We start from the raw sequence: 15,643 nt of genomic DNA, 5'->3' as shown, positions 1-15,643 counted from the left end.
TTCTCAAACTGTGATGTACGTCGGCTCCATCTAGTGGCACGCCAAATAATTTCTTGATTAAAGTTTTTTTTTGGTCTAATTTTCTTATATTCAAATACAGTGTTACTGTTCAAACTGTGTAGTGCTACAGTGGCCAAAACATGAAATATAGTTGTTAAATAAAAACTGCCTTGTTTTTAATGAATATTTAGGCCTACTATGGAACTGTATTTTAAAGTAGTTTTTTATGGTGGTACGTGAAGGGCCAGGTCTTTTTTCTTGGGGTGGCACTCTGTGAAAAAATATTGACAACCACTGATATAGAGGATCTTTGACCAGTGTTTTCACAGCCGAGGACCCTGTCATAGAGGATCTTGGACTGACATCTCACTGATTTGCGTGCCAATTCCCTGACCTACTTTGTGTTTTTTTCTTCTTTTGACCCCCCCCCCCCCAAGTAAGCCAAAGAAAAAGCAATGTAAAGGCGTTTGGAGCGTGGACGCAGGGTCCGTGGATGTGGATGTTTGTGCTTGTAAACTCCTCAATTATACCGCAGTCTTTGTTATCTTGCCCCGCCAGCTTGAGAACACAAATTGGAATCCAGTGAAATCTGTTTAGTGGAACCTCCTTTGCAGAGCAGACATGTTTCATTACTGTGGAAATCTTCTCCTGGACTTCAAGTTTATCTTTGGCGAGGTTGTTTGAACTCCTAAAGAGTTGGGCAAACACCAAGCAAACGTCTGTTCGTTTGTGCTTTGGCTTGCACATGCCTTGCAGTGAACTTTCTCCACTAAAGAACGACATCGGGTTCGCTGAGTCAGCAGAACAAATACACTGGGAAGAAGGAGGGACGTTGTCCAATCAGCATTGAGCCTGCCCACCTCGTCTTTGATGGATGACTTTGACAGATTCACTTCATTCTATTCACTCTTAGTTGACTTTTGTGTGTCAGGCAGTGCAAACCATCCAACTTTCACCTTCTTCTGTGCCTTCTTTACTCACTAGTTTCAATCAATCAATCAATGTTTACTTATATAGCCCTAAATCACTAGTGTCTCAAAGGGCTGCACAAACCACTACGACATCCTCGGTAGGCCCACATAAGGGCAAGGAAAACTCACACCCAGTGGGACATTGGTGACAATAATGACCCAGTGGGACGTCGGTGACAATGATGACTCTGAGAACCTTAGAGAGGAGGAAAGCAATGGATGTCGAGCGGATCTAACATGATACTGTGAAAGTTCAATCCACAATGGATACAACACAGTCGCGAGAGTCCAGTCCAAAGCGGATCCAACACAGCAGCGAGAGTCCCGTTCACAGCGGAGCCAGCAGGAAACCATCCCAAGCGTAGGCGGACCAGCAGCGCAGAGATGTCCCCAGCCGATACACAGGCGAGCAGTACATGGGCACCGGATCGGACCGGACCCCCTCCACACGGGAGAGTGGGACATAGAAGAAAAAGAAAAGAAACGGCAGATCAACTGGTCTAAAAAGGGAGTCTATTTAAAGGCTAGAGTATACAAATGAGTTTTAAGGTGAGACTTAAATGCTTCTACTGAGGTGGCATCGCGAACTGTTACCGGGAGGGTATTCCAGAGTACTGGAGCCCGAACGGAAAATGTTCTATAGCCCGCAGACTTTTTTTGGGCTTTGGGAATCACTAATAAGCCGGAGTCCTTTGAACGCAGATTTCTTGCCGGGACATATGGTACAATACAATCGGCAAGATAAGATGGAGCTAGACCGTGTAGTATTTTATACGTAAGTAGTAAAACCTTAAAGTCACATCTTAAGTGCACAGGAAGCCAGTGCAGGTGAGCCAGTACAGGCGTAATGTGATCAAACTTTCTTGTTCTTGTCAAAAGTCTAGCAGCCGCATTTTGTACCAACTGTAATCTTTTAATGCTAGACATGGGGAGACCCGAAAATAATACGTTACAGTAGTCGAGGCGAGACGTAACAAACGCATGGATAATGATCTCAGCGTCTTTAGTGGACAGAATGGAGCGAATTTTAGCGATGTTACGGAGATGAAAGAAGGCCGTTTTAGTAACGCTTTTAATGTGTGCCTCAAAGGAGAGAGTTGGGTCGAAGATAATACCCAGATTCTTTACCGTGTCGCCTTGTTTAATTGTTTACGACTCTTTACCTTTTACATCTAAATACATCCATCATTCATATCCATAGCATCCATCCATCATATCTACAGTATCTCGCATCCAGTTATCCATTCATCCATCCATCATATCTCAATTTATCATTTATTTATCAGTCCATCCATCATTCACATTCATAGCATCCATCCATCATATCTACAGTACCTCTCCATCAATCATCATATCTCCAGTATCTGTCTGTCTATCCAACCATCATTCATAGCATCCAACCATCGTATCTACAGTACCTCTCATCCAGCCATCCATCATATCTACAGTATATGTCCGTCATCCATTAATCCCTCCATCATATCTCCAGTATCTATCCATCTGTCCAACCATCATTCATAGCATCCAACCATCATATCTACAGTACCTATAATCCAACCATCCATCAATCCATCTATCATATCTCCAGTATCTGTCCGTCTATCAATCATTCATATTCATAGTATCCATCCATTATTTCTAGACTACCTCGCCATCCATCCGTCCATCAGATCTACAGCATCTCTCAACCAGCCATCCATTAATCCATCCATCATATCTCCAGCATCCATTATCCATCATATCTACAGTATCTATCTTCCATCCATCATATCTACAGTATGTATCCATTCATCCATATCTACAGTATCTCTCCATCCATCCATGTATCTATCATCTATCCATCTGTCCAACAATCATTCATATTCATAGCATCCAACCATCATATCTACAGTACCTCTTATCCAGACATCCATCAATCCATCTATCATATCTACAGTATCTGTCCGTCTATCTATCAATCATTCATATTCATAGTATCCATCATCATATCTACACTACCTCTCCATCCATCCGTCCATCAGAGCTACAACAACTCTCAACCAGCCATCCATTATTCCATTCATTATATCTACAGTATCAATCCACCATATCTACAGTATCTCACCATCCATCCATGTATCTATCATCTATCCATCTGTCCAACCATCATTCATAGCATCCAACCATCCTATCTACAGTACCTCTCATCCAGCCATCCATCAATCCTTCCATCATATCTACAGTATCTGTCCGTCTATCAATCATTCATATTAATAGTATCCATCCATCATATCTACACTACATCTCTAGCCATCCGTCCATCAGATCCACAGCATCTCTCAACCAGGCATCATTAATCCATCCATCATATCTACAGTATCCATCCATCGATACATCCATCCATTATATCTACAGTATCTATCATCCAGCCGTCATATCTACAATATGTATCCATTCATCCAACCATCCACCATATCTACAGTATCTCTCCATCCATCCACTTATCTATCATCCATCCATCTGTTAAACTATCATTCATATTCATAGCATCCAACCATCCATCAATCCATCATCATATCTACAGTATCTTTCTGTCTATCAATCATTCATATTCATAGTATCCATCCATGATATCTACACTACCTCTCCATTCATCCGTCCATCAGATCCACAGCATGTCTCAGCCAGCCATCCTTTAATCCATCTATCATATCTCCGGTATCCATCCATCATATCTACAGTCTCTATCATCCATCCATCAAATCTACAGTATGTGTCCATTCATCCAACCATCCATCATATCTGCAGAATCTCTCCATCCATCCATTTATCTATCATCTATCCATCTGTCCACCCATCATTCATATTCATAGCATCCAACCATTATATCTACAGTACCTCTCATCCAACCATCCATCATTCCATCCATCTAATCTACAGTATCTGTCCATCTATCAATCATTCATATTCATAGTATCCATCCATCATATCCACACTACCTCTCCATCCATCCGTCCATCATATCTACCGTATCTCTCAACCAGCCATCCATTAATTTATCCACCATATCTCCAGTATCCATCCATCCATCCATCCTATATGCAGTATCTCTCATCCAGCCATCCATAAATCCATCCATCATAGCCACAGTATCTGTCATCCATCTATCATTCATATTCATAGTATCCATCCATCATATCCACACTACCTCTCCATCCATCCATCATATCTTCAGTATCTGTCAACCAGCCATCCATTTATCTATCCACCTTATCTCCAGTATCCATCCATCCATCCATCATATATACAGTATTTATCCATCCATCCAACCATCCATCATATCTACAGTATTTCTCCATCCATTCATTTAGCCATCCATCATATCTCCAGTATGTATCATCCACCCATCCTATCTACTGTATCCATTTATCATATAATGGTAAATGGGTTGTACTTGTATAGCGCTTTTCTACCTTCAAGGTACTCAAAGCGTTTTGACACTATTTCCACATTCACACATACACACACACATTCACACACTGATCCATAGTATCTCTCCCTCATCTATTCATCCATCATCATATCTCCAGTATCTATCCATCCCTCCATCCATCCATCATCCAGCCATCTTATTTACAGTATCCATCCATAATATTCACAGTATCCATCATCTATTCATCCATACACACGGCCATCCTCCATCCTATCTGCAGTATATATCCATTCAATATCATCCTATCTACAGTATCCATCCATCTATTCATCCAAGCATCCATCCATACATCCATCTTATCTACAATATCCATACATCCATCTATCATCACACTTTTTAATGTTGCTGTTCCCTGCATCATTAAATAAAATGCCACTGAGTAAATACATCATTAAATGTTGTATCAAATATAAAACATATATATAAATGAATACAAATATCAGATTGCAAATTGATCACAAAATACATTAGTAACAATTAACTATTGAGTGTTATTATTATTTAACTTGATTTCACAACTACAAACCCCGTTCCTTATGGGTTGGGAAATTGTGTTAGATGTAAATAAAAACGGATTACAATGATTTGCAAATCATTTTCAACCCATATTCAGTTGAATATGCTACAAAGACAACATATTTGATGTTCAAGCTGTTAAACATTTTTTTGTTGTTGCAAATAATCATTAACTTTAGAATTTGATGCCAGCAACACGTGACAAAGAAGTTGGGAAGGGTGGCAATAAATACTGATAAAGTTGAGGAATGCTAATATAACACTTATTTGGAACATCCCTCAGGTGTGCAGCTAATTGGGAACAGGTGGGTGCCATGATTGGGTATAAAAACAGCTTCCCAAAAATGCTCAGTCTTTCACAAGAAAGGATAGGGCGAGGTACACCCCTTTATCCACAATTGCGTGAGCAAATAGTCAAACAGTCTAAGAACAACATTTCTCAAAGTGCAATTCCAAGAAATTTTGGGATTTGAACGTATACGGTCCATAATATCATCAAAAGGTTAAGAGAATCTGGAGAAATCACTCCACGTAAGCGGCGTGGCCGCAAACCAACATTGATTGACCATGACCTTCGATCCCTCAGACGGCACTGTATCAAAAACCGACATCAATCTCTAAAGGATATCACCACATGGGCTCAGGAACACTTCAGAAAACCACTCTCACTGAATCCAGTTTGTCGCTACATCTTTAAATGCAAGTTAAAGCTCTACTATGCAAAGCGAAAGCCATTTATCAACAACATCCAGAAACGCCGCCGGCTTCTCTGGGCCCGAGATCATCTAAGATGGACTGATGCAAAGTGGAAAAGTGTTCTGTGGTCTGATGAGTCCACATCATGGATTAATAAAGTATGTCTGATTCTGATTCTGATTTCAAACTGTTTTTTGTAATATTCAACATCGTGTCATCCGGACCAAAGAGGAAGCGAACCATCCAAAATGTTATCGACACAAAGTTCAAAACCCAGTATCCGTGATGGTATGGGGGTGTATCAGTGCCTAAGGCATGGGTAACTTACACATCTGTGAAGGTACCGTTAATGCTGAAAGGTACATACAGGTTACATACAAGTTTTGGAACAACATATGCTGCGTCTTTTTCATGGATGCCCCTGTTTATTTCAGCAAGACAATGCCAAGCCACATTCAGCACGTGTTACAACAGCGTGGCTTCTTAAAAAAAAGAGTGCGGATACTTTCCTGGCCCGCCTGCAGTCCAGACCTGTCTCGCAACGAAAATGTGTGGCGCATTATGAAGCGTAAAATTCGACAGCAGAAATCCCGGACTGTTGAACGACTGAAGCTCTACATAAAACAAGAATGGGAAAGAATTCTACTTTCAAAGCTTCAACCTATAGTTTCCTCAGTTCCCAAACGTTTATTGAGTGTTCCATCCATCCATACATCCATTTTTAGCGCTTATTCCCTTTGGAGTGGCAGGGGGTGCTGGAGCCTATCTCAGCTACAATTGGGCGGAAGGTTGTTAAAAGAAAAGGTGATGTAACACAGTGGTGAACATGCCCTTTCTCAACTACTTTGGCACATGGTGCAGCCATGAAATTCTAAGTTAATTATTATCTGCAAAAAAAAAAAAAAGTTTATGAGTTTGAACATCAAATATCTTTTCTTCGTAGTGCATTCAACTGAATATGGGTTGAAAAGGATTTGCAAATCATTGTATTCCATTTATATTTACATCTAACACAATTTCCCAACTCACATGGAAACTGGGTTTGTAAATTCAATATTGATACTTCATTTGTTGCATTTTTTTAGTAATCACTTCGTGTTCATTTTGTTTTGCCACAAAAATAAAATCCTCCATCATATTTTGTACACTTGTTTAGACTTATTATGCATTTTCAAAACAGCTGTTTTTTTTCTCTCCCATTTATGTCCAAAACCAACCTATATAACGAGATGGCGCTATAACCCCCAACTGCAACCTGAAGAAAGACATTTTAGGAAAAGGGCCCAATAAAAAAAATGCTGAATCGACACACAATAAATACATTTTCTCACATTTGGATGGGAATAGTTTGCAGTTTTAGAAAATATTGTTCTGCCACTTCCTGTACTTGAAATACTAAAAGTACCAGTACTACCGGAAGTATTTTTGATGAGATGAAGCATTAACCAGGTGTGTTTCCCTCCTGTCTCCTCAGTGAAGGTTCTTCATAGCTGCGCGTCATTACGGACTTCACCATGGCGCGAAGGCTGCCAGTGCTCATCCTCGTCCTCCTCATCGAGCTCCATCCGCTGCTCGCTGGCGCCCCCCCAGACCCCGGCGTGGGCGGCTCGGTGTCGGCGGTGTCCACCAACAGAACGGAATGCAGCAAGCCTGAGGAGTGCACGCCGGGCGTGGTCCTCCCCGTGTGGAAGCCCGTGAACCCATCGTTCGGCGACAAGGTGGCCCGGGCCACGGTGTACTTCGTGGCTCTGGTCTACATGTTCCTGGGCGTGTCCATCATCGCCGACCGATTCATGGCGTCCATCGAGGTGATCACGTCGCAGGAGAAGGAGATCACCATCAAGAAGCCCAACGGCGAAACCACCACCACGACCGTCCGCATCTGGAACGAGACCGTCTCCAATCTCACCCTCATGGCGCTGGGCTCCTCGGCTCCGGAGATCCTGCTCTCGGTCATCGAGGTCATAGGTCACGGCTTCAACGCCGGCACCCTGGGCCCATCCACCATCGTGGGCTCGGCCGCCTTCAACATGTTCGTCATCATCGGGATATGCGTGTACGTGGTGCCCGACGGCGAGACCAGGAAGGTGAAGCACCTGCGGGTGTTCTTCGTCACGGCCTCCTGGAGCATCTTCGCCTACATCTGGCTCTACCTGATCCTGTCCGTCATCACGCCCGGCGTGGTGCAGGTGTGGGAGGCGCTGCTCACCTTCTTCTTCTTCCCCATCTGCGTGGTCTTCGCCTGGGTGGCGGACCGCCGCCTCCTCTTCTACAAGTACGTCTACAAGCGCTACAGGACGGGCAAGCAGCGGGGAATGATCATCGAAACCGAGGGCGACCGTCCGCTTGCTTCTAAGGTAAGCACTTTGCACGCTTTTTTTGTCAAGTCCACTCACCGGCTTCATCCTGGTGGTCTCTGGGCAACCTTGGGTCTGTCAGTTTAGATGATGCTTTTCAGCTTGCATTGCTGCAAAAATGTATCCAATTTAGAGAGCATTGCAGGCAGAAGCCCAAAAAGACGAGAGAGCCTGTTCCCAGGATAGACTTTGCAGAAGGTCCTGGACCAAAAAGTCTTGGAGGAACTGATCTTTTTTTAGATGTATCACCAGTTCTTTTAGACTGTCAATCAACATATTCTTGTCTCAAGGTGTCACACATTAGAACAAAAATTTTTTTGGGCTTCATACAGACTCAGAGCTTTGATCTACACCAGAGGTGTCCAAACTTCTTGACATGGGGGCCGCATTGGTTGTGTATAGATATATATATATATATATATATATATATATATATATATATATATATATATATATATATATATATATATATGTATATGTGTGTGTGTGTATATATATATATATATATATATATATATATATATATATATATATATGTGTGTATATATATATATGTGTGTATATATTAGAGGTGTGGAAAAAAATCGATTCGAATACGTTGTGCGATTCAGAATCGATTCTCATTTTTTTAGAATCGTTTTTTTTCATAATTTTTTTTTAATCAATCCAACAAACCAATACACAGCAATACCATAACAATGCAATCCAATTCCAAACCAAACCTGACCCAGCAACACTCAGAACTGCAATAAACAGAGCAATTGAGAGAAGACACAAACACGACACAGAACAAACCAAAAATAGTGAAACAAAAATGAATATTATCAACAACAGTATAATTTCAGTTATAATTTCAGCATAGCAGTGATTAAAAATCCCTCATTGACATTATCATTAGACATTTATAAAAATTAAAAAAAAGAACAATAGCGTCACAGTGGCTTACACTTGCATCGCATCTCATAAGCTTGACTACACACTGTATCCAATATTTTTACAAAGAGAAAATAAGTCATTCATTCTCACATTCACACACTAGGGCCAATTTAGTGTTGCCAATCAACCTATCCCCAGGTGCATGTCTTTGGAAGTGGGAGGAAGCCGGAGTACCCGGAGGGAACCCACGCATTCACGGGGAGAACATGTCTGTCTATCTGTGTTGGCCCTGCGACGAGGTGGCGACTTGTCCAGGGTGTACCCTGCCTTCCGCCCGATTGTAGCTGAGCGCCCCCCGCGACCCCGAAAGGGAATAAGCGGTAGAAAATGAATGGATGGATGGATGGAAAATAAGTCATATTTTTGGTTTGTTTAATAGTTAAAACAAATTTACATTATTGCAATCAGTTGATGAAACATTGTCCTTTACAATTATAAAAGCTTTTTTTTTTTTTAAATCTATTACTCTGATTGCATGTCTGCAGACTGGGGTAGATCATGCTGAAATCCTATGTATTGAATGAATACAGAATCGTTTTGAATCGAAAAAATATCGTTTTTGAATCGAGAATCAAATCGAATCGAAATACATATATATATATATATATATATATATATATATATATATATATATATATATATATATATATATATATATATGTATATATGTATGTGTGTGTGTGTGTGTGTGATTGTATGTATATATATATATATATATATGTATACACTGTATATAAATATGTATGTATTATTTATGTGTATATATGTATATATATATATATATATATATATATATATATATATGTGTGTCTATATATATATATATATGTGTCTATATATATATATATGTGTGTGTCTATATATATATATGTATATATTTGTATGTACATATATATATGCATATACTGTATATGTGTGTATCTACATATATGTATGTATATATGTATAAAAAAAAATATATATATATTAGGAGTGTAACGGTACGTGTATTTGTATTGAACCATTTTGTTATGGGGGTTTCGGTTCGGTTCAGAGGTGTATCGGACGAGTACACATGCTAGCAGTGACCGGGCTAAGACAACATGTAAAAGTCAGAGCTGGAAGACCCTCCTGCCTTGTTAAGATCTCCCATTTGGGAACGCTTTGGCTGCGCAATACAACAATGGAGGAAGGAGGTTTGCCGATATTGTTCAGCAGCTGCTTCTGACAACACGTCAAACATGTGTTGCACCTTTCCTGCTTCCGGCTCCCAGACGATATTTGAGCAGCGCAGGGAAGACTCTCCTCCAGGGCTGATGTACTCTCGGGGGCAACACCCTTCACTCTACCCGGCAGTGGGTCTCCACAGCTCCGGACTCTAGGGGAAATGAAGAGTCCGGCGATTAGTTGCAAATCGTGGCTTTATTGAGGTCTTGCACACAGCCAATCCAACAAAACATCAGCTACTCACGCTAAGCTCCCTCACCTCGCTCGCCCACACACTCACTGACGTCACATGCTGTCACATATTAAAGGGCCACACACACACATACGCTACTCTCAATTCTGAAAAACAACAGAGAGCTGTTTTCATAGAAATTATCTTTGACTCGTTTTTTTGCAGGACACTCGGTCTTTAATACAGCAAAGCAACCTGTTATAGAGAGGATCTTTGGACTAACATTTTTGCAGCAGTTCCATAAACAATCCCGTCTCATAGAGAGATATTGATTGTAGTGCCTTCAAAATCAACAGCACGTTTCTGTCAAAGAGAAGATCTTTGGCTAACGTTTATGCTGCACATTCCTAAAAACACTAGAACGCTGCTGTCAAATATTTGGCGAACATTTCCACTGCAGTTCTTACAAAAAGCAAGTGTTTCTGTCATATAGCGGATCTTTGGCTAACATTTTTTGCATTAGTTTCTTAAAAAGAGCACTTCACTCCTCTCATACAGTGGACGTTTTTGCCAGAGTTCTTGGAAAATAAAAAAATAAAAAAATAAAAAAAATATATATATACATACATATATATATATATATATATATATATATATATATATATATATATATATATATATTATATATATATATATATATATAATGTGTACACTATATTGCAAAAAGTATTTGGCAATATAGAGAGTAGATGGGTTTTACCTATATTAATTTTATATCCTGATACATTTCAAATGATTGCATTAATATAGGGAGCGAGTAGATAGATAGTACTTTATTGATTCCTTCAGGAGAGTTCCTTCAGGAAAATTGAAATTCCAGCAGCAGTGTACAGAGTTGAAATCAATTTAAATACAACTAAAAAGTAAATAATGGGGGTTTAAATGGAAACAAAATAGAGAAATATTAAAATAAGAATAAAAAAATAAAAAGAAACAATGGGAATAAAAATATAACAGTAAAATAAGAATATAACAAGACAAAGTAGGCAGTAGTGACCATGTTATGAAAATGTATTGCACTGTTATTGTTTTGCATCCCCTGTCATCCTAGTACCCCCTGCCCCCCGCTCTAGAGAGGAGTTGTACAGTCTAATGGCGTGTGGGACAAAGGAGTTTTTGAGTCTATTAGTCCTGCACTTGGGATGAAGCAGTCTAGCACTGAACAGGCTCCTCTGGCAACTGAGTATGTTGGGTGTCCAAGGTAGACCCAAATGTCGTCCGCATAGCAGGCCAATTTATACTCTCTTCCTTTAATCCTAATTCCCTTGATATCTTTGTTTTGTCTGATTGACTGAGCTAGTGGTTCCAGATATAATGCAAAGAGTAATGGTGACCATGCACATCCTGTCTAGAGCCCCTTTCTAGGGTAAAAGTGTTTGATAGAATTTCATGGCTGCAAAACGTGCCAAAGTAGTTGGGAAAGGACATGTTCACCACTGTGTTACATCACCTTTTCTTTTAACAACACTCAATAAACGGTTGGGAACTGAGGAAACTAATTGTTGAAGCTTTGAGAGGGGAATTCTTTCCCATTCTTGTTTTATGTAGAGCTTCAGTCGTTCAACAGTCCGGGGTCTCAGCTGTCATATTTTACGCTTCATAATGCGCCAGACATTTTCGATGGGAGACAGGTCTGGACTGCAGGGGGGCCAGGAAAGTACCCGCGCTCTTTTTTTTTACGAAGCCACGCTGTTGTAAGACTTGTCTTGCTGAAATAAGCAGGGGCGTCCATAATAACGTTGCTTGGATGAAAACATATGTTGCTCCAAAACCTGTATGGACCTTTCAGCCTTAATGGTGCCTTCACAGATGTGTAAGTTACCCATGCCTTGGGCACTAATACACCCCCATACCATCACAGATGCTGGCTTTTGAACTTTGCGCCCATAACAATCCAAATGGTTATTTTCCTCTTTGTTTCGGAGAACACCACGTCCTCTGTTTCCAAATATAATTTGAAATGTGGACTCGTCAGACCACAGAACACCTTTCCACTTTGCATCAGTCCATCTTAGGTGAGCTCGGGCCCAGCCAAGCCGGCGGCGTTTTAGGAAATTGTTGATCAATGGGTTTTGCTTTGCATAGTAGAGTTTTAACTTGCACTTACAGATGTAGCGACCAACTGTAGTTACTGACAGTGGTTTTATGAAGTGTTCCTGAGCCCATGTGGTGATATCATTTACACACTGATGTCGGTTTTTGATGCAGTACCGCCTGAGGGATCAAAAGTCCGTAATGTCATTGCTTACGTGCAGTGATTTCTCTAGATTCTCTGAACTTTTTGATGATTTTACAGACAGTAGATGGTAAAATCCCTAAATTCCTTGCAATAGCTCGTTGAGAAATGTTGTTCTAAAGTTCAAAGTTCAAAAGCCAGCATCTGTGATGGTATGGGGGTGCATTAGTGCCCAAGGCATGGGTAACTTACACATCTGTGAAGGCACCATTAATGCTGAATGTTCCATACAGGTTTTGGAGATACATATGTTGTCATCCAAGCAACGTTATCATGGACTCCCCTGCTTATTTCAGCAAAACAATGCCAAGTTACGTGTTACAAAAGCGTGGCTTCGTAGTAAAACGTGCAGGTACTTTCCTGGCCCGCCTGCAGTCCAGACCTGTCTCCCATCGAAAATGTGTGGCACATTATGAAGCGTAAAATACGACAACAAGACCCTGGACTGTTGAACAACTTAAGCTGTACATCAAGCAAGAATGGTAAAGAATTCCACTTTCAAAGCTTCAACAATTAGTGTCCTCAGTTTCCAACCGTTTACTGAGTGTTGTTAAAAGAAAAGGTGATGTAACACAGTGGTGAACATGTCCTCTCCCAACTACTTTTGCACGTGTTGCAGCCATGAAATCCTAGGTTAATTATTATCTGAAAAAAATAAATCAAGTTTATGAGTTTGAACATCAAATATCTTGTCTTTGTAGTGCATTCAATTGAATATGGGTTGAAAATGATTTGCAAATTATTGTATTCCGTTTATATTTACATCTAACACAATTTCCCAACTCATGGAAACGGGGTTTGTAGAATAAATAAACACGCTCAGGTGCTGAGAGCGATCGATGCACAGAGTGAGACCTTTCTCTTTCTCACAGTTTCACTAAGTAAACAAACACACAAGGACATAGCAGCTCATCCGGCAAAGTATTTCAACTTTATTATAATTTTTTTGTTCGATTAATTGATTTATTGATTATGGTCCCAGGCCGAGTCCATGAAAAGTACCGGCTGCCTCCACACAAACATGCTGTTTCCTTAAACATTTTAATTGGCCAGGAGGCAAGGGACGCGAGGATCGACAATTCTGTCATTGACATGTCTGTCACTCAAAGTATACAAAAAAATATTACGCCTCTTGCAGTTATTTATCGCACTACTTAAAACTTCGATGTCAATTAATCAGTCCTTTTGGGGCTCCATTTAGCATGTAAAATGTCAATGAATGAACGACAGGGCGCTTCTTATGAAATTTGATCGCAAAAACATATTCCTAGCCCCTTCCTGCTCCGCCACTGATCTAAATATAATAGCAATTTTTTTACTGAATGACAAACCCAGAATGCACATGAAAATAAAGAATGTAGGATTTACAATATTAACTATGACCGATAAAACACTGAATGTTGACAACATGTGAATGTCACACCACCTCTCAATCGAATTTAAGCAAAAAGCAACAAAAATGCAACAAACACAGCGAAATACGAATATGAAGAGTAAAAAATAGAAAACACACCAACAACGTGATATATTTGATATGCCACTAAGCTATAGAACTCGGTTGTAAAACTCTCCCCTTCAGCGTCCGCCCCTGACACCTGCATTTTAGGCTGGCAACTCTGGAAACGCTCCCCACCCACACTGCTTAGTGCCGCGTCTGAGATGCTGTGACTTATGTTACCATAGTAGCTAATTAGATTACAGTAGTAACTAATTAGATGACCATAGTAACTAGTACACACCCCATTGCCATATGAGTTGGGAAATTGTGTTGGATGTAAATATAAACGAAATACAATGATTTGCAAATCCTTTTCAACCCATATTCAATTGAATATGCTACAAAGACAAGATATTTGATGTTCAAACTGATAAACATTTATTTTTTTGCAAATAATCGTTAACTTTAGAATTTGATGCCAGCAACACGTGACAAAAAAGTTGGGAAAGGTGGCAATAAATACTGATAAAGTTGAGGAATGCTCAACAAACACTTATTTGGAACATCCCACATGTGTGCAGGCTAATTGGGAACAGGTGGGTGCCATGATTGGGTATAAAAGCAGCTTCCATGAAATGCTAAGGAATTCACAAACAAGAATGGGGAGAGGGTCACCACTTTGTAAGCAAATTGTCGAACAGTTTTAGAACAACATTTCTCAACAAGCTATTGCAAGGAATTTAGGGATTTTACCATCTACGGTCCGTAAAATCATCAACATGTATGTAAAGGATATCACCACATGGGCTCAGTAACACTTCAGAAAACCACTGACTGTAACTAAAGTTGGTCACTACATCTGTAAATGCAAGTTAAAACCCTACTATGCAAAGCAAAACCCATTTATCAACAACGCCGCCGGCTTCGCTGGGCCCGGGCTTATCTAAGATGGACTGATGCAAAGTGGAAAAGTGTTTTTTGGTCTGACGAGTCCACATTTCAAATTATATTTTGAAACTGTGGACGTGGTGTCCTCTGGAACGAAGAGGAAAATAACCATCCGGATTGTTATAGTCTCAAAGTTCGAAAGCCAGCATCTGTGATGGTATGGGGGTGCATTAGTGCCCAAGGCATGGGTAACTTACACATCTGTGAAGGCACCATTAATGCTGAATGGTCTATACAGGTTTTGTAGCGACGTATGTTGTCATCCAAGCAACGTTATCATGGTTGCCCCTGCTTATTTCAGCAAGACAATGCCAAACCACGTGTTACAACAGCGTGGCTTCGTAGTAAAAGAGTGGGGGTACTTTCCTGGCCCGCCTGCACTCCAGACCTGTCTCCCATCAAAAATGTGTGGCGCATTATGAAGCCTAAAATACGACAACAAGACCCTGGACTGTTGAACAACTTAAGCTGTACATCAAGCAAGAATGGTAAAGAATTCCACTTTCAAAGCTTCAACAATTAGTTTCCTCAGTTCCCAAACGTTTATTGAGTGATGTTAAAAAAAAAAAAGGTGCTGTAACACAGTAGTGAACACGCCCTTTCCCAACTACTTTGGCACGCGTTGCAGCCATGAA

The 15,643-nt window shown here is 40.4% G+C and overlaps 1 protein-coding gene across 2 annotated transcripts in view; it reads left to right on the top strand.

Moving 5' to 3' along the window:
• The window catches only part of slc8a1b (solute carrier family 8 member 1b), a 327,899-nt gene that overhangs the window by 40,301 nt on the left and 271,955 nt on the right, over window positions 1-15,643 (top strand). For both annotated transcript variants that reach the window (XM_061911287.1, XM_061911286.1), the window contains exon 2: window positions 7,130-8,012. In XM_061911287.1, the coding sequence (XP_061767271.1) occupies window positions 7,170-8,012 (843 nt within the window). In that variant the 5' untranslated portion in view covers window positions 7,130-7,169. The remainder of the gene's footprint in view (window positions 1-7,129; window positions 8,013-15,643) is intronic.

Source organism: Nerophis ophidion, linkage group LG09 (assembly GCF_033978795.1).
Source record: "Nerophis ophidion isolate RoL-2023_Sa linkage group LG09, RoL_Noph_v1.0, whole genome shotgun sequence".
Classification (NCBI taxonomy): Eukaryota; Metazoa; Chordata; class Actinopteri; order Syngnathiformes; family Syngnathidae; genus Nerophis; species Nerophis ophidion.
Note: the sequence above shows the minus strand (reverse complement) of the source record. Positions and strands in the feature narration are given on the sequence as shown.